Below are 24,506 nucleotides of genomic sequence, written 5' to 3' on the forward strand. Positions count from 1 at the left end.
CAATAATCATTATTTATTAGCCCTTTTACAATATAACAGATGAACAAGCTCAGGTCTATTGTATTCGGAATATTGATGTCATTGTGATAGTGTCAGTCAGAACTTTTCAAATGTGAGTGTATTTTATGAAAGTGTATTATTGGTTCTATATTTTGTAATTGACCATTTTTTTTTCGTTTTGTTGTCTTTTTCACTGATTACTTCATCCTACCAGTATATAAGTATTTGTCTATTAGATGATATCTTCTTGAGCTATTAAGTGATAAAATTCTTTTGGATTTTTTGTCTGCTCTTGCTTTATTCTATATATCTTCTTTACTATTTTATTCTAAGCTTTTTTTAGATGTTTTATAAATATAAACATGAATATTGTCATTGTGGCTTACATAATTTTATTTCTATATTTCTCCTCTACATCTATCGATGTTTTGTTGTCATCTATCAATATTGTTATTGTTGTTTTTTTCTTGATCCTTATTTCGTTTGTCCTCTTCTGTTTCATTATTTTTTCTTGTGATATTTTATATTATGTTGTGTTAGTGTTCTCTAGTGAGTATTCTGTTATCTCTTTGTCCACATCCCAGGCAGAGACGGGGGCTTCGGGTCTTTCTCAGGGGGAAAAGAAGTTCTGGCTACATCGACAAGCATCCAAACGAGAGTCCTTTTTGAGCCTCTTTTATGTCTACATCCAGGGCTATGTTCTCCCTATCAAGCTAAAAGAAACAAACCCATGTTTATTTTGGAAGGAAACCACACATAGATTTAATTTAGTTTAACCTAACTTTAAACATTTTCACTCAATAACAGACCATGAACTGAGATCACCCACACATTAAATCCATTATTTGTGTTTTGCAGCCACCCAAATTCAGCTGGATTCGGAGTCAGCAAGAAACTTATCGGAGGAGTCTGCTGGTAAATCTGTAAGTTCCTGATAATGTTGAAACAAACAAAGGTGTGAGTTTAACTGAATGAGTGCCCTAATGGGAGGTTAAAGAAGGGAAACCTATTAAAGCATATATGTTCTTACTGATACCCACCTCCTAAAATAAAAGTGGTAGTGAGCACAACCACCGTATCTCCAAGAGATACGATTACGAGTGGCTATGCAACCTACACCCACATCCGCACCACTGCTTGAACACCTCACACACCACAATGCCTGGCTTGTGTCTTGCTACTTTCTCCTTCATTTGTCCTCTCTCTCGGCTTGCACCCACTCGGACGGAACCATGCGCATCGTGTGTACGCGGCAAAAAAAAAAAAAAAAAAAAAAAAAAAAAACAAAAAAAAAAACCAGTTCAAACGAAACGTGAGTATTCCTTTATTCCTCGTAACTAATTCCAACAGGGTGACCTCAATATCAGGTACTAGCTGACCTGCCATCCATCTTGTTAATAATCATCGTGTGAATTCTGTAGTGGTTCAATAAGTTACAAATAGAACTTAACTGTCAAGAACACCGTTATTGGTTCATGTTATATATGCTATTAACTCCAGTTCTGATACTTTCATTTCAGCATATACGCAGCACATGGTATTTCAACCTAATAGCAATTACTCTACGCCAGGGGTCCTGGTATAAACCAGCAAATGGGGTAATGCCCCTGCGGCTATTCAGCGTACTCAGGAGCCAGTTGTGTTATTGAGTAAATGCAAATGGTCCCCAAGTCATTCTACATGTCGGGACAAACCCTCCATCTTCTCAGGCAATGGTTTCAGTATCCCTGTGATGTCCTAAGGAAACCAAATCCCTATCTCGACCAAGGTAAAATTTATTGGCGGGAGAGGCTCAGCAGCTTGTATTTCTATATATTTTTGTATTATTAAGCCTATAAAATGCTTGACTTTTAAATCGTGTACAGCCCTTGAAAGGTAGACCTCCAGAAAAACGCTGGGCAAAAATCTGATTATGCGGGCTAAAATCCTTGATTATGCGATTAAACCATGCGGGGTTTTTATGTGATTTTATCGGTGAAATTGCTGGGAAAGTTGCTAAATATGGGGGGAAAAGAATAACAATTTTTTTTAAATATTGGGCTGGTCTTATTTATTCTCTCTCACACAAAACCTGCCACTAACCGTTAACCCCTTTTACTATTCAATTAAACACATTCAGTTATTTATTGTAAAAGCAATTGGCATTTTTAATCACACACACACACACAACTTCTCCGCCTCCATTCTGTTTTCATTACTCGTTCGTCATATCTGATCCAGCTTCAATCTTCGTAGGCTACTCACTTTGTTTCTTGTAGCCCTCGAAAGGGTTTTGGAGGTTGATCCCTCAGTGAGGCGTAAGTTGTTTGGCTTTTCTGTCCTCAGCAGCAGAAAAGCATTTTCGAATGTTTGAATGAATCAAAGGGGGTCGTCACCGTCGATTTTCTCTTAAATGTCCAAACCACACAGTTGCACGGGGTGGCAGAATAGCTTTCCCCCCCACCTTTTTTGCACCGGTCTTTAGTAGAATGTCGTCGGTAATGAGATGGATAGATTTTTTTCATCATTGGTGTTTTCTCCTATCTGTGTGAGCTCCACACGTTCACTCTATACAGTGTGTTTACATTCTGTGATAGCGCGAGCTGATGACTTCACTGTCAAGACCGAAGTTAACTTTTTTCCTCCAATTTTGTGTGGAAAAATGCGGGGATTATGCGGCTTTTGATAAATATCAGCCTTTTAAAAATCCTGCGCCATTTCGCTGATTATGCGGTAAATTCCTGCGATCGCAGGATCGTGTTTTTCTGGGAGGGTCTAAGAAAGGGTTGAATGCGTACTCAGGAGCCTCTATACCCGTTGTGCTCAATTTTTTAAATCCTGTCACTGCAGCCGTGTGTATGTGTTGTTTTTTCCCTATGAAGGATGCTGGCAGCAGTGGGACAGTGAGCCTGGGAGGAATCTTTAGACAACCCCCACCGACTTCCAGGAAGTCGGCCAGACGTCATTTCCAGGAGGGGGCTAAGGGAGGAACAGGTTAGACGTGAGTTACACCTCTACACATCGCTGACAGATGAAATAAAATACAAAGACATACAAATGACACACTATTACTTTCCCATGAAAAGTATCAATCACAGTTGGGTTATCCTACATGCCAACACAGTCTCTGTTACTATTGTTTTTAAGACTAAGCTAAGTAGTGAGTCACATAATTTTTTCCATAAACATCTAACCACCGTTCCTAATACTGGCTGACTAACAAAGCTGAGCAGTGTGTTTGAACACAGACATGGGCTTAAGCTGCATCAATGTTAACCTGGTTTAACCTGTTAGGCCGGTAGCCCCGCCAGCCGGGGGCGATCACAACAATATTACAGGAACGGTGTCTTCAGGGGCGTCTTAACATTTAACAACCTATTAAATCCACCCAAATGATCCCAGAGGTGGGTTTTTTTTTTTTTTTTTAAACTCTCTAAAAAGTCAAATGTCACTTGTTTGCATCAATCTTGATACAGCGGTAGTAGGGGTGTAACGGTTGCACAAACATTTCGGTTTCGGATATGTACCTGGTTTTTTAGGTCACGGTTCGGTACGTTGTTTCGGTCAGCAGAAAAAATTATCACAAAACATAAAATATAATATATTTTTTTAATTATTATTAAACTGTGAATAATGTATTCACGTCAATAAAATAACAAAATTAATAAAATAAACATTAAGGTGCAGCATTTCGATGAACTGAAATAATCTGTATTGAACTGTACTGTATAGTACTCACAAAAACTTAAACTATTAGTTTGGGTTTTAATTATTATAAACTGTGAAATATATACTCAAATAAATATAAAATAAACATTAAAAGTGCCAACATTTTCCGAGAACTGAACTATAATCTGTATGTGAACTGTACTGTACAGCCTAAGCAACCAGTTGGACATTATGACTTGCTTGTCATTGTATTTTCATGTTTTTTTAAAGAAAAATTAACTTGTCCACATTGCTTGCCAAAAGGGCAGATCTGCTGGCACTAATGTCTCCTGCTGTGGAGAACACCCTCTCGCTAGGGACAGAGGTAGCAGATACAGCCAGGTAGCGCTTTGCTAACATGGCAACATAAGGATATTTGGCGTTTGTAATAGCTTTGGCTCGGTCTGAACTTTTTGCGAGTGGTGGAGGCTTAAATGCTAGTGGGAGTTGGGTTTGCACTTCAGTCTTTTTTCTTTTGGTACCGGTGATATTCACGTTCGGGTGATGCCTTTTCAAATGAGTGTGGAAGTTTGATGTATTGCCAGCCGCGTAACCAATAGTTGAACAATGCCGACAAACAGCTTTGGTTCGGTCCACCTGTCTTTGTCCGTCATCCTTGTACGTAACTGCGAAACCAAAATGTTCCCAAACCGGAGACTTCAATGATGCTGGAGGATTTTCGAGCTCAACTTTATCTGCGTTCGCCATTTTGACAGTTCCTCAAATTACTGACTACATTTGAACGCATCCCTGTGACCAACTCTCATAGTATGCCTCTCGTCCAATGTATTTATTTGGTCGCTCTATGACGCGTTGAACCCAATGTGAGCAAATTACTCTGAATGCTGCGGCGCAGCACCTGAGATTACTTCCAAAAAGTTGTTCACGTTCTCAATAATTTCGGTACGTGTACCGTTACACCCCTATACAGGGTACTTTTTATATGTTGTACTTTGGATTCCTAAATCTTTTAGTCTACCTTAACATCATCCAAGGGTAGTTTTCACTATAAGTAAAAAATAATGTTTGGACGGACCCTATAATTTACAGTTTTTTACTATGTTCAAACTGAATTTTCTTTAAAATAAAAAACATCTATATTGATTCTGACTCTTCTACATCCAACTCACAGGTTTATCATTGCTTTGAGAAAAAAGATAATTAATTCAGGCTCAGGGCTTAACTGGTTAAACTCCTGGAAATTCCCAACATCATCCATCAACCCTTAGAGCACTTCAGGCTCTCTCCAACCATTTCCCTGCCTGTCATGAGACGTATATCAAAGGTTCAAATTACCATCCGAATCAGGCCGTGGCCTTTCTATTCAGCTTCTCCTCCTTTCAAAGTTCATTTTTCAAATAAGTGAGAAGGTTACGTTTTGAAAAGGTTTTCATGTGTTGAACGATGTTTTTCCAACACTCTCTTTATGTTTGTTTAGCCTTCCAGCAGATCTCCAGAGGGTCCTGTGAACCAAGAGACGGCCCTTCCTGCCCCCAGTGTTGGAAAGGAGAAGGTAGTAGAAAGGTAGGTTAATTGATTACATTTTCCTTGTTAAATTATTCTTCATGAACTTTGTGAGGTGTAGATATTGATGTCTTTCTTTCGACAGGATTCTGATGCCCCCTCCCCCACCTCTGTTTGTGGCCCCTGCCCCTGTTGCACGCAAAAGGCCGAGAGACACAGAAGACCCAGTCAGTCTGCCTGGCATCACCGCGTCTATGGGTATGCATTTCTTCATCTCAAATATCCTGAGGGTGACACCTCGGACATGTCTGTTGCATGTAGCTGCATCTCCCCCCATGGAGGAGTGGTGGAGGAGTGGAGACCTGTGTGACGCTCCCCACTGGCAGAACCCACTAACGCACTCCTCGTGTATATGTCTTTTGTCTTTCCCTCGTTTTCTCTCTCAACATGTGACCCTGGACGGCCTGTTATGGATGTGTGCGCTGCTGCCGTTTCATTTGGTATCTTCCCATCCCTGGCTGTGGATCAAACGAACCCAAAAACCAACGCTAACATGGGGCTCCTCAATGGGTTTCCTTTTCTCTTTAATCTCGCCACCCCCCCTTCTCTCTCCTTTTCTCTGTCTCTTTTTTTATTGCGTTCTTACAGGTGTTCAAGATGAGATCGGCAAGAAGACGAAAGTCGACGAAGATACGTCTGGGCTAGTCCCCTACGGAGGAGACTCCTCCGACGAAGAGGAGGAGAGGACGCGCAGCAGTAAGCCCGATCACTCATAACCCCTGCCCCCCCCCCAGTCCAGGATACTCACAGACCCAAAGTCTCCATTCGGTTTACCAACACAGTTCTCAAACCCCGGAAAGGAAAAATCCGCCCTTTCATTTTCATTCACTATTTTGCCTTTTTTTACTACAAAGAGGGAATGCATTGATTGCTGATCATTGTCCAAGTAGAGTTAACCATTTTAAAACTTGCAGAATGTTTTTTGTTTTTTTTTCATCTCCATGTGGCACTTACGGAGAGGAACATCTGGCCCCACTTTATGTATCACATCCTTTTTAAAAGGCAGGGGACCAAAATGTACAAACTGACAGGTTGACAATCTTAATATATCATTATTTTATAGCACAGATGATTATTAGTAAACGGGCTGTAAATAAAAAAACAAATACTGGTATGGTCTTTGAATAATCACCATCTCCTGATGTTTGGTGCTTTCGTGGACTCTTAAGGAGGAAAGGTTTTTATTGAATGGTCTTGGTCTAGGTTTTGCCATGTGTACTTTTTCAGTTTATTTTTTTTTTCTCTTATATCACACAAGGGGTGTGAACCTGTTGGTTTCTCTATAGTATTGCACACCTCTATAGCAGTTGTAAATATAGAAAACCATGCCAACTATTTCATTGTGCATATTTGTGTAGCCAAATGACTTATAAAGCGCAGCACATCTTGTGGCTTCATGCTCATTAGAGATTGTAATGGTTTTAGAAAATATAAATCTTTCACCTTTGTTATCGCTGTCTTGATATAAACCTTTCTTTCTTACTCTTAAGTGTCTGACTCCAAAACGTTCACATACAATTATGAGAAGATGGTCATTTTTGTAAAGATGTCACTATTAAACAAATTACTCACTTTGATCAGTGAAAGTATTCAGGGTGGATTTTCCCTTTTTTTTTTTTTTTTGTTGAATACTATTGTGACTACATGATCTTTTTTAATTTCTTTAAACCATCTTTTTGCTCATCAAAACAAGCCCCTTTATTTCCTACTTTTTAGTTCAAACACTTGGTCTGCTGCAGTTACTGATGCTATAAATACATATTGTAAAATTCAGTGAAACTTTTTTTCTTATCTTGGAAAATGGTGTATGCCTGTTCCCATGGAATACTATAATAAAGAAACACTTATAAATAAATCTGACTTATTGTCTTTGGATCTTACACAATTGCGAAGAGCCGGCATATGCTTTTATTTATTGGGACTCTCCCAGAACTTTGGTAAGTAAGAAAAACAACGTTATTTCACGTCCTTCCAGCCCTGGGTTTTATTCCGTCATTCTGCTGTCAGATGAATGCGTACTCTGGAGCCTCGATGCCGTTGTGCACAGTCAGAGCTCCTGGGTTATCCAGGCCAAAGCAGGGCTGCACATAATTTGGGAAGTTACAGTGGAAAGTGTGTAGGTGTTGTTCCAGATCCACGTTAAAAAAGGACAGAGTCCCCCTCTCGTAGTCCAGAGCCACCCCGATCCGCACTGGGTTCACTGTGATCCTCAGGTCAGGACTGCAGCCGCCGTGCAGAAACTCAAATTTATGCCTGAAGAAAAAAGGGCATTTTGTCAGCCATTGTAATTCAATTTATTACCCGTTTTGTTTACACACTAAAGGATGTTTCTTTGGTGTATTATTGTGCATAGATAGAATGAACGAAAAAATGCTCTGTAACATATTTTAAAAACAGATGATGCTGTTGAATGAGTAATGTGAATAAATTGTTAAAATTATATTTATTACTATAAAGATGTTCACGACGTAAACCACATTCAGCCCTTGTGTGATCATTGCGCACTCAATGTGACAATCCAAGTGTCCTGCTTTGAACCAAGATGAGTTGCCATGGCAACACTTATAAATTAACTGATATTCCACTGTGTCTTCTACAATCAATAGGCTTTGTTTTGTGGGAGCGGATGCACAATTTTTTTGCTTAGGAAAGGGAAATCTCCTGCGGCAAAAAATATATTTGTGGCCCAGATTCCATGTACTGCAATAGTAGACCCTCAGAGGATCAGCAGGCTAATAGGATCAGATTGACTGAACATCTTTATCAACTTGGGAGGGAAAACATTCCCCAGCTTGTTTAATGGGGATGGGAATAACAAGTCAATCAAGGGACTGAGCAATCACTCAAAGATGGAGAAGTATGCTTATCTTATAGCGATCATGGAATCTCTTACGTTTGAGGTCAGTTATATAGGAGGAATAAGGTTTGAGACAGCTTATGCAAATCTATATTATATAACCGTCTCAAACAGCAAGTATAATATCCACAGTAATGCTTTTTTAACAGACATGATGCATTTACCTGGATGGAGTGAGAATGTGCCTCATACACCAGGAGGTGTTGTTGGCTCCGAGGTAGGAGTTCCTCTCCGTGTCCTCAGATGCAACTCCGATCCTGAACTCTGTCCCATCATCCACCTCAACTTCCCAGTAATGCCTGCCTCGTACTGGGATCAGATCCCCCAGGACAGCAACACATCTGTACACACAGCCTTACTTTACATATCTCCACTCTTGGAAAGTCCCATTATCTTCTGTCACAAAAGACTATATTGTATTTTTACCTGCTAAAGGTGTTGTTATCGTCTAAGGCCATAGCGCTGATTGGCAGCTCCTCGTTTCCATAGAAAATTGTGAAGCCGTCCTCAGAGATGGAAAGGCAAGAATGGGCAGTTTCCTCCAGGAGGTAGAAGAGTGTACCTGTACAGGTAAAAAGCAGAGATGGAACTTATAAAAGTGAACTCACTGAAGTACGGTTCCCAAATACAATTTTGACTACTTCTATTTGATGCTACATTATTCTTCCTACTTCACTACAATTATTAAGCCATCTATAGTAAGCTATTATACAGGTCAAGGTGTATAGAACAACCTGATTCATACAAAGAGATGATACATTTTTATAACTCTAACTACCAAACATAGACAGTTGTGTGACCATTAAAGAGGGTTTCATCCTCAGATTCTATCTATCTATTCTACATGTTTTTGCAATGGTTCCCAACCTGGGAAACATGACCCATAAGTGGGTCAATAGAGGAATCCAAGAGGACACCTGTGGCTGCTATGGCAAGGCAAGTTTATTTATATAGCACCTTTCAACACAAGGCAATTCAAAGTGCTTTACAACAATGAAGAGCATTAAGAAACATATTATGAAATGGCATTTAAAAACACTCATTTAAAAAAAAGATAATAAATCATGAATAACAAAGGTACATGCATTTAAGTTACAGTGCAGTGTGAGATACACACATCTGAAATGTTTAGGTCTGACTCTCAATCATTGCTAACTTGTTAGCAAAAATCGTTTCACTTTTTTTCTACTTTATTTTTTAACTTATCCTTTAGTTATTTCAAGTGTTTAATGCTTAATGAACCCCTCTTTTTAAAATGTTAATCTACAATCCAATATTCAGAAAATTCAATGAATCTTGGGCATATTTGTGTAGCATATTAATTTGCTCCCGGACATTCATGTGGCCTGCTAGCTATGAGTTATTTTACTTTAGACGCTCAAAGTGAATTTCGTTGCTTTACTTCCGCTCTTCTTCTAAATGCAGGACCTTTACTTCTAACACCATTTGTTTTATAAATCAGTACTGCTACTTTGACTTCTTTCCCCCAATGTATGAAAGTACCACGAACAGCTGATGCCTCTCACCTGTCGTGGAGACGGTGATCACTTCACTCCTGTCGCTGGGCCCACCGATGTTGACTGCTCTCACAGAGATGAGGTAACGGCGTCCTGTCTGCAGCTGGATCACACACTGACAGGTTGGCACGGCTACAATAGACCTGGACGATTAACCAATGGGACAGAAGGCTGATATCACTTACTATTTAAACAGTCTTATTGCACAATGATGACAACTTTTTGGATTGGCTTTTATTTCCATATCTTCAGCAGAGTGTAAAGCCTTGAAATAACAACTTGTCTCACAACTTCTGAAATAGTAGGTGGATAAACGGGGTGTTTAACTAAGAATTTTCTCATAAACTAAGGAAAGATCCATTACAGTTAATACCATTTAGGCGCCTCTTTGCAAAAAAATGCAGAGACTATTCATTATAAAAAAGGTTTTCCTGTTCTCCAAAGTTATCAGATGAAAAATGAAAATGACCCCAAATGTGAGGACGGTATTCGAGCTGTGCTGCAGGAGCTGAGGCTAAGAATAGATTTTCTGGGACAGAGTGTCTTGATTCAGCAGCTCTATAACCAAGGGACCTAAAAAAAAACAAGCAGGCACTAACAAGGGCTTTTTTATGGATGTATTGAAGCAAAAGCCTTATTAAAAGGACAGGGCAGTGAGGACCAATATCACAGGGGTGCTGCATCTTTGAAGCTCTGCAATTCACTGGAGCATTTTAGTTTTAACAGGGCTATTTTTAGTTTACAAAAGAAAGCACAATTAAATCCTGAGCTTAGTACAGCAACCTTTGGGACAAATGATGTACGTCATTCCTCGAACCCGCACTCTTTGGAGTAAGCTAAACCTTTTATCATCCTAGTGTGAGCTACATAGTCATTTATCACTTGATCTTTTTCATGGAATATTTCAGAAACAGTATTAAAAGGGTTATTTCTAATGCACATGTACTGTTACTGATCATTTATTTTTAAAGTAACTTGCTGTTTATTTTAGGTGGGTTTGTTCATTTATCTTAAACTATTTATTCTTCTCTGGCCATTGTAAAAAAGATTCTGCAATGGGAATATTCCTGTTAAAATAAAGCTTAAATAATCAAACTGGGTTTAAGTTAATAACTAGTTCTTACTCAGTTATGGCATTCTCTGTTCCATCAGTGCCCATCTCACTGAGCTCCACCGTGTAGGAGTCCACAGGGTTGGTGTTCCCTGACTCCCAGCGGATCAGAGCAGCCTCTGGACAGCTGGTACACTCCCTCTGCTTTATCACTGGAGGCGATGGCACTACAGCGAGAGAGCAATCACGATTTACACTTTATTCCCTCTAACATCAATCCTGTGAAGCTGGAGCGATTACAAAATAGATAACAGTGATTTTAGGAGAGATCCTGAGACCACAGGACTATTATTTAAACGTTCACAAGTTTTATGAACCCTCGTGTTGTAGGAGTGCAACATTTATTACCTGTCATGTATAAGGCTTTCTCGCTCGCTGGGCTGATGCCCGTGGTGTTGGTGGCAGTCACCCAGAGTTCATACTGAGCGTTTGGCACCAGATCTGCCACAGTGCAGTGGGTCTCCTTCACTTTCACCTTGCTGACTGAAAAGCAGGCAAATGGCTGCACTGATTACCATCATACTGCCAGTATTCTTCAGAGACATTTCCAAATCAATGTTATTCCAACAGTAGATGGTGTTATCATGCAATCTGTAGTCCGTGTCTTGTACCAGGTGGTGCACAGGAGCTGTCTGCTGGTGTGTCCTCCAGCACCGGCCTGTAGTACAGCTCATAGTACTCCACCGTGTCGTCGGAGAACAGGCTCCAGCACACACGCAGGGACGTCTGGGAGGCCGAGTTGGGCATCTGTGGGTTGATTACCGGGGCTGATGGAGCTGTTTATATATTGGTGAAACATTTTTTATTTGTTTTTGTTATCACGTCATATAATCAAAAGTACAACGGTGCAGGAGCGGTTTTGCATAAAATGCATTACGACTGCTTGCTGTAGTTTAATCTAAAAGCGGACTTTTTCTGGTTTGGCTTGTTGATTTAATTGTTTATGTCCATAACGTTTTTCCACTTCCCTACATTCACAACTTGGAAATGACCATATCTGACCAATGATCTTTGTTACTCAGGTAAAATCATCCCTAAGATGTACTTAAAATATCACTGTAATCCTATCATTTGCTTTTGTAGGCTTACTATGTACCACAGCTCCCATCATAGTGATAACCTCAAGGATGTTTAGGGAGACTTCCATCATCAACTGTACTTCCATCTCCTATCTGTATGATGGCTTGTGGATGAAATTCAATAGAAATATATTTCCAATCCCCACAGTCTCTTTCTCTGCTAAACCCAATAAATATTGTTGCAGGCAAATGATGTCTCCTATAAATGAACCCTCATCTCTTTGCTGTACTAACAATTAGTTATTGATTATTAGCAGCACTGTAGCTGATTTGGGGAAACTATTTGTAAATCAGACCTGGAACAACGTTGATTGAGTCCATCATGGTTTTAACATCCGACATGTCAGAGAGTGGTGTGTTAAACTCCAGACTTGTAGACAACGTGAGCTCAACCTCCTCTTTGGCAAAGTCCTCAATTCTTGTGTTGAACAAAAAAAAAAGTCTGAGTAATACAATTTAACATTTAGGGTCAAGCAGCTTGTGTCATGCTGTTTGTTTGTATAACGCTTATTAAATGTTCAAACGGTATCTATTTACATAATATAAGACTAAAGGCAAAAACATATTGTTAATCCATTGAAATCATACTGCAGTCACGGTCAGAGTCACACTATCTGGCATGCTCACTGACAAGCTTCATAATTACCTTTTAATGGTGGGCATAACTGCCTGTCAATAAAGTCAAAGAAATCAATTGAATAAAGTAAATAGATGTAGAATTACAATACAATATTTCAGATCCACAATCACTATCAGCAGTGGTTTTAACATTGACAGTAACATCCTTCACTGGAGCTAATGTAATCTGCACTTGAACAAAAGCGTGGACACCTTGAGGAACAGCCTCTTGTCCTGGCTGCGGTACACCTTCTGGGCCGTCTCAATGAGCTCCTTGGAGGCGTCCATGGCTCGCCCACAGGCCAGCAGCTGCTTGTACAGCGCCTCCAGCTTGCCCTTCTTCTCCTCCTCCAGCCCCGCCGCCCTCTCGTCGTAACGCTGAGACAACGTCAGCAGCACATCGTTGTAGTGCTGCTCCAAGTGCTGCTCCTGACGGCCAAAATTCTCCTGCACATACGACCACAGTTAAAAGAGATTTACACATGTGTTGCGCATTAAACTAACTATGAAAAGAAGAGAAATGAGGAGAGGAAGATGGGTAAAGGGAGGCAGTGAATGATATGTCCGTGTTTGACTTCTGAGTTAGGGTCCTCCAGGAGACACACATATACTTACAAAAATAAAATCTGACATATTGAACTTTCTTTTTGTCTTCAAGTTTGATAAAACTAAAGTATTTGAAAATAAGTATTCCCAAAATGCTCACATCGCCATAAAATAATAAATCAATGTCAAAACACATTACCACAATCTGTTCCACTAAACGGAGAGTGTTTAGAGAATAACTTTACCTCCACAGTGAGAAAGATTTCTTCCAGATGACCTGCAAAGTTCTCCATTTCAGGAACTTTCCCTTGCAATCGATTCCTGACTGTGACGATCTCACCCTGAAAACAATTGAAAGTCAAAATTGCCTTTTTAATATAATCCAGTAACAACAATTTTTCAGATTGGACTTTCTGCTCATGTGACATTGTGTGTCTCGGTAACAAAAGCTTCCATGGGGACAGCTCCATCTTCTGGGATACAAAGAAACCTGAAATGATAGATGTGCATGTGGAACGTAATTGCCATATTAAGAAAAAAAAAGGGCATGTTTTAATGGATTTTTTTTTTACTAGTCATGGCATCTCTAGCTGGCAGGTTCTGCATTTGTGCTGCTATGTTTACCAATACCATTTTAATAATTTAAGCCCAAACAAATAAAGGAAAAAAATGCAATGTTTCATTCATACATCATGGGCAAAATATGTGCCAATGTCTCACCTCAGTTTCTCCCTCTCTGAACACATTGTCATCATCCAGTTCATCTTCTGGTGGGGTGGGAGATGGAAGGCTGTCCTCACAGGGCTCAAAGTGAAGGGACTCGTTGGTGCCTACAGAAAACCTCTGGAAGGTGGACACACCTCGGGGGGGCCTCGCTTCTCTGCCTGCCATGATGGTTGAATCTCTGTTCAAATCCTGGTGCTCAGCGTCCTCTGCAATCACATCCAGTGCGCCTCCTCTGATCTCAAACAAGTCCATGGTGAGAGGGGCTGTGAGTTTTAAAAATATTTTGTAAGTTTCGGATAAAATATCTTTTTACTTCAATTCTTTATTGATTAAAAACATTTAAGAACACAACATTCTGCATCAAATAACAACTAAATAGAAACAACACACAAGAGAAGAACTAACAACTACACTCTTCATTCATTAACCCACCAAGTTGTCTAACATAACAGTCTGCTAGTGATAAAAGGATGAATTGTGATTATATTATTTGATGCATGTTTACCTTGATAATTCAGCAAAACAGTCTGTTCTCAACGGCCATTTTAGGCCAACACTGGTGTCCGACAAGTCAGCTGTGAAGGCAGTCCAACCCTCACCAAGCAGCTGTGACAGAAATAGATGGTAGGCTACTCGGATTGCTCAAATATCACAGGAATGCCAAACACACATGCAGAAAGTTGGATATTTATTGAAAATAAGCTCACAACTAATAATAAACCTTAGTTTTGATAAAACTTTATACTCATGTAACTTAAAACCAGTATCAGTTTTCATGTATTGCTACTAAGGAGGTGGAATTCCCCTAACATGTGATTCAAAGGTCGAAGTTGAAAACATTGCTAGGGATATTATGATGCCTTCCCTGCTCCTCGTTAATAACACAATTTATTCTTTCACTACCTTGGAAAAGAAAAAAATAGCTAATACTGATGATTTAACGTTAGAAATCAAGCAACCCTGAACTTTTTAACAATTCTATGTAATTTATTTTATTGAAAGTAGATGGGGTAAATAGTATTTACCTATAGTTTAAATTTAAAATGTTGTGCTCTAATGAAACTGATAGTTCCGGATATGTCAAAGGTCTTTGAATGCGGCTTACGTCACACCAATGGCGGACGTTGTAAACAGAGCCAGTAGCTTCTCTGGGGCCGAAGTGAAACAGCTGTTTTTAAGATGAATAACGTAGAAACTGAGCGTTTGGACAGTCTGGATGGGTGGGTGGCGGTGAAAAGTAACATATTTGAAGAACAGGAGACGTTTAAGCTGGGCTTCATCGTACAGTGGAGCGTCATCGAGTGTAAGTTCGCCGTCACCTGCCACAACAGGACGCTACAGCGACAGAAGCGCAGATCTGAGTGGGTCTCCGAGTCCGGGGACCCTCAGGTGAGTTGGGCCGGACTCTTCTCCGTCAGCGACATCAAACACATCCACCTGCAGTTCACATGTGTGGCGGACATCTTGGCACACTGCTTCCCGGACTTATCAGAGTTTGAGCAAGGCAACATTTGGGACCTTCTCTTCCTGAGTCGCAGCAGGTCAGGAGGTCGCGGGGAGGATGATGATGAGGAGAGGGATACAGACACGCCGTGCAGGAAACTGGAGAAATACTTCAGCACTGCTATTGACGTGTGCGGAAGAAAGATAGTGCTCGACACGTTGTTCACGCAGGATGAGCGTGATGTTGAGGAGTACTTTGAAAATCTGCTGGAGTTCAAGAGGAAGAGCATGCAGGAGGAGATGTCGAGGGCCAAGGGTCACGTGCGACAGGTGAGGGGGGTGTGACAGGTGAGGGATCAATGAGCCACAGGTGCTTCACATCGATGGCAGGTAGCAGTATTCACAAGCCTGGCAAAGATAGACGCCACCCATCGAGCTGCCCTGTGATACACAGTCTGTGTGACTTAAACTCTGAATGAATGCAGCATTGTGTTGTATTGCACTGGACAAGTAGGATTCGATTTAAGTGCTTCTATTTTATTTGAATATTTTTTTAATGTTCTTTTTAATTTCTTCCAAGTCATGTTGACGATTGAATCCTAAGCCATTACTGATATTATGACTGCGCTGGATGAATAAGACACATCTATTGTGTATTGGCTTCTCCCCTTTTTTCTTTGCAGATCACTAGCTTCGATATGATGTGGATTTGTTTCCACCTTCTATATCATATGACTGTTATTATTAAAAAATGTGCCGTTTTCATTCCAAAGTTATTTTCTAGCTTTCATGTCATGAGACCCATTGAGTCTGAATCAAGGCAGCATTGCAATTATACACTTAAAGAGTAGGAATTTTTTTTAAGGAATATTTTTGCTTGAAAATTCAGCACTTTTGTAGCTTGGAGCACATACTTTTTATTTTTAGGGCACCAACAATTTGTTTTATTTTAAAAATAAACACCTGTCATTTTATGTCGTTTTGCTCTTATAATATAGGATATAAATAGACTTCGCTCTATTTCAGTTTTTCCATGTTTTCTTCTGCATTTCTTTCCTCTGTTCACCAAGGCAAACACGTGTAGAAGTATTAGAAGCTTTCTTTGAGGCTGTCAAAAATACATGTAGACAAGCCACACTAATATTATCTGAATGAACGTTACATTTCTAAATGTTATACTAAAAGAAAGAAGATTTTGTGAGGATTTATTGAAAGATTTAGTAAAGGAAACCTCGGAAAAGCTTGACTGTATTTCCATTAAGGATTTTCTTATGAATATTTCTCTACAGGAGTAGCACCACACAGTGGTGTTACACGTCTACTATGACACAGCAAATATTTCCTGTGGGTGTGTATTCAAAGCTTAAGATGTTGCAACACCACCATCACTGTTTCTCTTTCAGACTGTGATTATCGACCCTTTAAGTGATTTGTCCACAGAAATGTAACTTGACCCACCCATCCTCACCTTTTTGCTTACTTAAGATAAGTACACAATCCAGTCAGCTACACAGCATCAGCAACATCTCTACAACTAATGCATTTAAAGATTGCATACAAAAGAAACACTGATGCATTTAAACCATCTTTTAGATCATATCATGCTTTGTTGACACTGTGCCAGAGAGCAGATCTGAGGTCATGGCTTGATGATGTTGGACTTTATTTGTACTTTATTTTACAGTACCTTATAATGTCGCCCTCTAGTGCATACAAAAGTAGTGAATTATATTGCACAGGTTTGAGTATCTTCAAAAAATCTGAGGAAATGACATGACCTTTTAAAAAATGTCTTTTTAAAAAAAAAAAAAAATCTATCTGTATTTCTGCTTGTTCCGTCATTCAAACCTACATCTATGAACCACGTTGTTTTGTTTACCTGACAACTTTTCAGTTATTGATCAACCTGACCTGGGTGAACACAAGGTCTCATCACTTGAAACCCTTGATATATGCTCTTGATAATGGTATCAGATTTGATGGGACACATTTGTTTGACTTCAAAGTCTGCGAAATGACAACTGCCAACCTCTGACTTCTTAGCTCAACCTTAAGCCGTCCCGGTTATGAAGGTGTATTCTCAAATGACTTGTATATTGACTGTTATATTACTATAATATACTTATATACTGCTATATGAAAAGGTCGCCTGAATACCGCAGCTAGGAATAACGGAATAGCTGGGTTCAGAATAAACACAGCTAATGGTGTTTATGTCTTCCATGTTGCAGCTCCTGCAGCGTCATGGCAGTGCAGACCGAATGGTGGCGCTGCTGCGTATCTACGAGGAAGAGGACGAGGCGTACCAGGACCTGGTCACCGTGGCTACCACCTTCTTCCAGTACCTGCTGCAGCCTTTCAGGGATATGAGAGAGCTGGCCTGCCTCTACAAGATGGAGATCCTGGTAAATAAAGACATCTTATTGGCAGCAATGCCTTTTTAGGATGTGGTAAATTCATATAGATGTGTTTTTTGTAAAAGAAATGACTGAATATCTTATTAATTGAAGTGTTAACGCACATAAATGAAAGGTTTTTGGAACATCCTCAGCTCGAGGCAAAATATCTGCAGACAGCTTTTGCCAAATGTGATGCAAATACACTTTTATAGCCAAAGAACATTGTCAAACTTATGTAACTGCTTAAAGATGCCAGTACTTGTGTTATACGCTCACAGTTCCTCCCACTATTTGTATCACTGTGTAACCACTGACTTGCAGCCTTCTTTCTTTACAAACACTTCCAATAACTCCAGACTGTGCACAGTCCACAAGTCAAGATATATTGAAAAAAGCTCATAAAGTAGTCCATTCCCAATATTGACTACATGACTATGTAACAACATATTTAGATTAGATATATAAGAACAATATAGGGACATGTTTTAGCTTATACCTGGACATTATAACAGTCGACATTAGTTGTATTTTCATAGATTTTCACATTAATAAATGGTAATTAACAGTTGGAATTCCAGTACGGACTAGATTTCATTCAGTGATCACTGCAGTTCCCTTTCAGTCTTAGCTATGTGTAGCTATGCTGGTGTAAGGATTGAGTGGCTTCATCTCTCCCACTCTACATCGTGGTCTTGTCGTATAACTGTACACATGTGATGGTGGAGTGATTGACGTATTACATTATTTTTGTGGAGCATTCAAGCAGAATGAAAACAAACTTCAACAATAAACTTAAATTGAAGTATCTGCCAGAAGCCTGCTTTGAATCCCAGAGTGTAAAACTGTCCACTGTCTTTCTGGCTCTGCAGAAGACTTTAGAGTTTGAGGACTTGGGTCCTAAGAGAATTGAAGCTCTGGAGAAGGAGGCGGAGGAGTGGAGAACAAAAGCAGAAGACGCAGTCGCCTCGATTCAGGACATCACCGTCACCTACTTTGCACAGACTTCAAAAGCTCTGGCTGGTACAAGTTGCTATGTTTATTCCTCTTATTTATGTATGAATTTATGACTTTGTATGTGTCTTTCCTCAGCACAGGAAATGAAGTGCACTCAGAGTCCCTAGTTGCACTGCAACAGCAAACAACATATTTATGAGATTTTATAAAAATGATCTCATATTCAAGTCCACACAAATAAAGATTTTCATATTCATTTGAAAGGAAATAGGTCAGGGAATGTAGATTACAAAACTCAAAACCGTATGTTATGGCTGCTGTAATTGTTTGTACACCTCAAATTGATTAGATTTTACTTTGTAAAAGTATCCATTTGGATTTGTAGCTGCTAATATAAGCTTGCTTTGTGTGATGCAGACATAACGGACCTTTGTGATTTAATATCCAGGTATGTCAAAGCAGATGGAGGAGGACAAGACCCGTTTTGGAGCGGCTGCCTGGGCATCTGCAGCTCCCAGACTGGAGAAACTGCGCTTCCTCTTGGCCAAAGAAACCCTGCAGCATATGAGAGCTAAAGAGATGTGCCTGAACCGCAAGAAAAACGGCATCAGAGAAATGGTATATTTTGTAAACAACCATAATCCCCAGGTTTTGTTTTTAATGGTTCTGGTAGCATCAGCATAATCCACAATGGTGTATCAGCTGGACAGTTGTAAGGCTTTATTTGTTATTCAGATCCATCTGTCATGTATCTCTTGTAACGGTATGTCTGTAGAGATGTGACACAGAGAATCTTCCACTTGGTATGCAAGTCTGATGTGAATATCTGGCTGCTGTGGTCCTTTGATCTATTTATAAAGCCTCAGTAAAAACACAGAAATGTCCCCTGATGCACCCCCAAAACCTGCATGCATGAATAAGTCAGTGCATCTGAGTCTATTCACATTCTCGAACGTGCCAGCTACTGTATCTGCATATCTGTGAGTTCAGGGGCCGTACTCTAATGTGAGGATCATATTATTTTGGGTAGACCACAGCAAGCTACTTTCTACCGTAGGGTGTCATGCTGCATATTTTCACTTTTTGTAAAGAACACCTTCAGCAGCTTCACCTTAATGTGGCTGCATTATTCATCCATGTCAGCTCTTTGAAAGTCAGGATGCCGGCAGTATCTACCACAGTGAACTCACCATGAGCCCTCACAGACACAGATGTGTGTGCGCATTGAAAAATAAGATCAGTACGCCACACCTATGCAAAATCTTGCAATGTGTATCTGTGTGCCGGCACACTGTGACAACTTAACATACTGTGTGTATTGTTGAAAATCAATGCACTCTACAGCTTTATTGATCTACCTAGCTATATTCAGACATTGTAGGTATTCACATAATTCAAAATGTTAACTGAAATACACCTGCTTTTATTGTGCCAGCTCATTAACTACATGTCAGGAAACCTTAACATAACTCTCCTACCTCAGTTTCAGTGTGTTGCATCACGATGTGGATACAAAACTGTCTTGAAAGGTTATCAAGGTTATAGCAGAGATTTTTTTTTTTAATGCCCTTGTTATCGAGTTTAAGGACACTCAAGCAATCTTTTTATTATTATTTATTTATTTATTTATTTTACCAGGCAGGAAGTCGCTTCAGAAATACTGTATCTTGTTTGAGGGAAACCCTGGCAGAGACAGCACAACAGTTAGTTTAAATATAAATTAGACACAACAGACAGGAAAAACACCCATCAACACACAATGAAGAGAATATATCCGGCTCATTTAAAACACTTTTCCGTTTACACAAGACTTTTTACATGGCTTTAAATCTCAAGGCTCAAGATTATATTTAAGATATTCTTTCATAAAATAGTTTAGAGTTGAGTCTAAAGTAAAATCCATTGAAAGTGTATTTCAACACACCAATTTTATTTTAAAACAGCCCCTGCTTGCTCCACATCTCTCTGTGAGAGATAACCACCAAGTTTCAAGTCTCTTCAAGTTATTTGCTTACTGAAAGGAATGAAAACCAGCAGCTGAATCATCCAAAATCCTGATGGGACTTTAGAAAATGGTCAATAAGCAGGCATTTTAAGTTGTTATTAGTCTGTACAACACAGAGCAGCAAGTGTGATCCTCTGACTTGTGTGTGTGGTTGCGGTGCAGCTGGGCAGCCTGTCTGGCAGAGTCCAGAGCCACAGAACTGATCCCAGGTCTGAGGACGGGCAGGACGCAGTGGACCAGCTGGAGATAAGATTTTATGAAACCCAACTCGAACTGTACGACACCAAGTTTGAGATCCTGAAGAACGAGGAGCAGCTGCTGTTGGCTCAGATAGACACGGTGCGGCGGCAGATTAAAGGTAGACGACACATGACATGAACACACAGGTGGTCTATGGGATGTCCTTGTGCGGGGGGTCAGTGACTCATACTGATTTAAATATACAGTACTTCAGTTAACAACCCTTATCAAAAAAGTGCCATTTTGATAAGGGGGGTTCCTTATCAAAAAGTGTAATTTTGACAAGGGGGTATTTATTAAAACGTTTTCATTAAAGAAAACATAATGGCAGAAGCTTCAGCACAAGATACTGAGAGAAGGCTCAAGATTTCCTCACACTGTGAAACTGTAATTGGAAATAACGGCCCTCACACAAACACACACATGTCTCCATCTGTATTTAAATTCAAGGCAGTCAAAGAGTGGATGGCTGCACTTGAACAAGGTAATGCTTTGCAGTATAACAGCCCTACTCTAGCTGAAGGGTCACTCAACAACTGTTCCTGTTGTCACTGTACCCATGCATGTACAAACTATCACAGAAGTACTTTATACTGAAGTCATGTATCAGATTAATAAGGTGAAGCAGCTCCTGGTTTCTGCAGGAGGTTTCTTTTGGGATTTATGGATGTTTATGCGTTTGTTTGATGTTTAAGCTGTTATGACTCTAAGAAGGAGAACAATTTGGACGCAAATTGTGTCAACCGTTAAGGCGGAGACGCGTGTCAGTTTAAAAACCTGTAAGAGGGAAAACATTTGTTTTTGTTTTGGGTAACTGACACCTTACAATATGATGTCACAATACACTTTTGTTAAACATATTTATTACAGGACTGGATTATATTAAGATGCAAAGGGGTTCCTCGGTGTCTTGTACTCTGGGTTTTCTTCGGGGACATATTTTGTGCATGTAAATCATTTCCTAATTGCTCCTCCTGGGACATCTGGCGTTGGCTTCCAAGTTGTGTTCCAGTCTGGGTTCAGTTTATTATCCCGACATAAAAGTGGCAAGGTGTCCTCTACCAGTTGCTCGGTAAAGAAAGCTTCAGGACAGCTGACAGAAAATATGAGATGTTTGAATCCACGGAGGCTGCTGAATTTAATGAGCCTTTTAACGGAGTTTACACGGTAAATAAAATGCTCCTCAGTGGGCAAGGTGTTTTTTCCCAACTACTTGTTTGAAAATATGAATAAATAATAAGATAGTTTTTCACAGCTAACGCAGATGACCTGTTTTTTTGTATGCATTTAAACATCGAAACCAAAATGACCTGTCAGATTAACTTGAAAATTACAAGTTATATGCAGCTCGTCAGTAATGAAAGCAAGTAATTAAACCTTCACTGAAATCAATCTGCAAGACCCTTTGAAACCTAGTCTAGGTTGATTATTCAAGCAGAGATCTACCTGCATTTATCAGGCTTTCATAACACCCTATAAATAAAATGATGTTTACTTGTTTCAGAAGTAAGTTTACCAACAAATCAGGAAAATGATCTGATTGTGAACAGTTTAAGCTGCACGACTGTGGTTTACATCACAGCTTCTGAGCTTGTTGGCATATTGGTGTACAAAGTTTGAAATAGACGTAGCACATGTTGACCTCGCTGAGCACAATGTCATCTCTGTTTAAAACTATAGAAAGCAGTCGTGAAGGTGTTAGAGTTACACTTCAGTGAGTTTAGAGAGCAGCGGTTGAACAGGTTAACGGTGAGTCTTGAGTGATGGTATTTCCTTTGCTTTGTAGAGCTGAAAGACGAGGTGGTGTACTATGATGTGTGTGAGGATACAGAGGAGCTGCACAGCTTGTTCCACCCAGGTGTTCAACAGAAAGACCCCCCCGCTCTCACTCAGCTCAAACGACGGCTGCAGACCTTGGAGACCAAGAGAAGCGGCATCTGTTCCAGGAGAGCTTACCTCCGAAACAAAAAGGTGCGGGCAAGGACCGAGTCAGATTTTTAAATAGCAGATAATACAATACATTTAAATGTTAATAAAATACGTTGGCGGCATGTTCCTCACTCCATCACGTCACAGCTCATTGCTTTAAAAGTTTTATTTTTCTTACTGTTTTATTTTTAGCAGAGTAATTGAAGCACAGTTGGTGCAATTGGCATTTTCTCTTGTTGCTGGCTTAGTGTCCGATTTAAAAAGACTAAAACATTTTATTGCTCAGAACAAAGTGTAAAGAATCCCTTGGTTAGTTAGAGGCTCCCAGGAAGCACCCACAGATATCAAAAGGCATGAATATTTCAAAAAGCAGCAAAAAAGAGCAACATTGTAATATTTGAAAAACCTTAATAACTGAGGCGTTATTTGCCCACTGTTATCAGTTTTACTGCATTTTATCTTCTTATACATTAGATGTCAAACTGTAATTGAATAATTCTATGTATCTTTGAGTGTGAGATGTTTGTGTGTTGTTAGGATCAGTGCATGGAGGCCCAGGAGCAGAAGCAGCTTCCCGCCAAGCAGAGTTCATTACTTTTCAACCAGCATCATCATGTCCACATGGTACGTCCCCATGGCAACCAATCAATCCACAGAGAAGCTTGAAACGTTGGCAGAAAACGATGCAAATGACGCCTGTTTTTCCTTATATCTCTCGCTGTCTCCCTCTGTTGTCCACAGAAACGAGAGAAGAGGAAAGAGGAGGACCAGAAGAGGAAAGAGTGGGTGGACCAGGAGCGAGAGAAAACTCTGAGCAGATTACGATCCTTCAGAGAGGTCAGGCTCTGTCATTGCCTCTGCTCAATGAAACCCCCGAGGCTTAAGACACGATTTATCTCAAAATGCAGTTATTAGTTACTCACCCCCAGTGCCTTGGTAGTCGGGCGTGTTATCGGTTCTCAATACATTTTTGGTATCAACCGAAATAACCTATTTCCAAATACAAACAATGAAGTAGAAAAAAAGGTATTCAATTAAATACATTAAAAAAACACTTTTCAACAACAGTCAGCCAGTGTTTACAGTGCATGCCATGATGTTTAGTTCAGCAACTCAGGATGCCTTTTAATGACTTTGGCGTTCCTGAGGTTCCTCAAGCTTCATCAGTGAGTAAAAAATATAACTTTCAGAGTTTTTTCAGTGCGTGCGTGTTTGCACAGTCTCTGTCATTTCAGTTTACACTCAAGTCATTGTGAGAGCTATTTAAAACAGGAGAACATTACACTGCTTGTTGTTGTGCCTCTCTCAGAACATAAAACAACACAATGTCCTCTAAAAAACATTCTCCCTCTCTTCGTCTTTTTCAAGACGCGACATGGCCAGTACATCATGAAGACTCCTCAGTCCAGGATGTCTCCCACCGAGGGGCCGTGTCCCTCCCAGCCTCTGTCCATCATCAGCTTGGGCCCCCCCGAGGGCCCCCCCCCTGTCCGGCCTGCACCCAGACGCAATAAAACACCCAAGAAAAAGCAGCCTCAAGACATCCCTGTCCAAATCTTCGCTGCACCGCCACCTCCAGCAACTTCCCCCCCCACTGCACCTCCTCCTCCTCCACCACCACCTCCCCCTCCTCCACTTCCCCCCGCTTTCCTGCCTCCACTTGTCAAAGCTTCACCTTCCTCTGAAGACACACCGATGCCTCTCAGTGAAAAAGAGGACCCTCCTTTTCAAGCCAAGATCACACTCAAACAAAATTTAGGTGAGGGGGAAACAAGTGTTATGAACCTGTTAAAAATACACTGTGTGTGTGTGTGTGTGTGTGTGTGTGTGTGTGTGTGTGTGTGTGCGTGTGTGTGAGCAGTGTGTGTGTG

The 24,506-nt window shown here is 40.2% G+C and overlaps 2 protein-coding genes and 1 long non-coding RNA gene across 3 annotated transcripts in view; 2 read left to right on the top strand and 1 right to left on the bottom strand.

The window, feature by feature from the left end:
* Nucleotides 1–2,862: 2,862 nt before the first annotated feature.
* On the top strand, nucleotides 2,863–6,837 carry LOC104942116 (uncharacterized). Its single transcript, XR_797967.1, has 4 exons — nucleotides 2,863–2,973; nucleotides 5,126–5,211; nucleotides 5,297–5,409; nucleotides 5,800–6,837. It is a non-coding gene; the product is annotated as an uncharacterized lncRNA (long non-coding RNA).
* On the bottom strand, nucleotides 6,819–14,266 carry fsd2 (fibronectin type III and SPRY domain containing 2). The gene is made up of 13 exons (XM_010767307.1): nucleotides 14,171–14,266; nucleotides 13,660–13,928; nucleotides 13,185–13,280; nucleotides 12,607–12,840; nucleotides 12,422–12,444; nucleotides 12,072–12,193; nucleotides 11,308–11,472; nucleotides 11,045–11,179; nucleotides 10,710–10,863; nucleotides 9,595–9,728; nucleotides 8,495–8,630; nucleotides 8,233–8,409; nucleotides 6,819–7,464 (listed from the first exon to the last, which is right to left on the bottom strand). The coding sequence occupies exons 2-13, from the start codon at nucleotides 13,915–13,917 to the stop codon at nucleotides 7,215–7,217; spliced, it is 1,884 nt and encodes a 627-aa protein (XP_010765609.1). The 5' UTR covers nucleotides 13,918–13,928; nucleotides 14,171–14,266; the 3' UTR covers nucleotides 6,819–7,214.
* A 76-nt stretch (nucleotides 14,267–14,342) lies between these two features.
* Nucleotides 14,343–24,506, top strand: part of whamm (WASP homolog associated with actin, golgi membranes and microtubules) — a 16,893-nt gene continuing 6,729 nt past the window's right edge. The window contains exons 1-9 of the mRNA XM_010776311.1: nucleotides 14,343–15,438; nucleotides 17,340–17,513; nucleotides 18,377–18,527; nucleotides 18,910–19,079; nucleotides 20,629–20,824; nucleotides 22,493–22,677; nucleotides 23,173–23,259; nucleotides 23,377–23,472; nucleotides 24,004–24,436. Of these exons, the coding sequence (XP_010774613.1) occupies nucleotides 14,845–15,438; nucleotides 17,340–17,513; nucleotides 18,377–18,527; nucleotides 18,910–19,079; nucleotides 20,629–20,824; nucleotides 22,493–22,677; nucleotides 23,173–23,259; nucleotides 23,377–23,472; nucleotides 24,004–24,436 (2,086 nt within the window). The 5' untranslated portion in view covers nucleotides 14,343–14,844. The remainder of the gene's footprint in view (nucleotides 15,439–17,339; nucleotides 17,514–18,376; nucleotides 18,528–18,909; nucleotides 19,080–20,628; nucleotides 20,825–22,492; nucleotides 22,678–23,172; nucleotides 23,260–23,376; nucleotides 23,473–24,003; nucleotides 24,437–24,506) is intronic.

This window comes from Notothenia coriiceps, unplaced genomic scaffold (assembly GCF_000735185.1).
Source record: "Notothenia coriiceps isolate Sejong01 unplaced genomic scaffold, NC01 NC01_scaffold00000339, whole genome shotgun sequence".
Taxonomy (NCBI): Eukaryota; Metazoa; Chordata; class Actinopteri; order Perciformes; family Nototheniidae; genus Notothenia; species Notothenia coriiceps.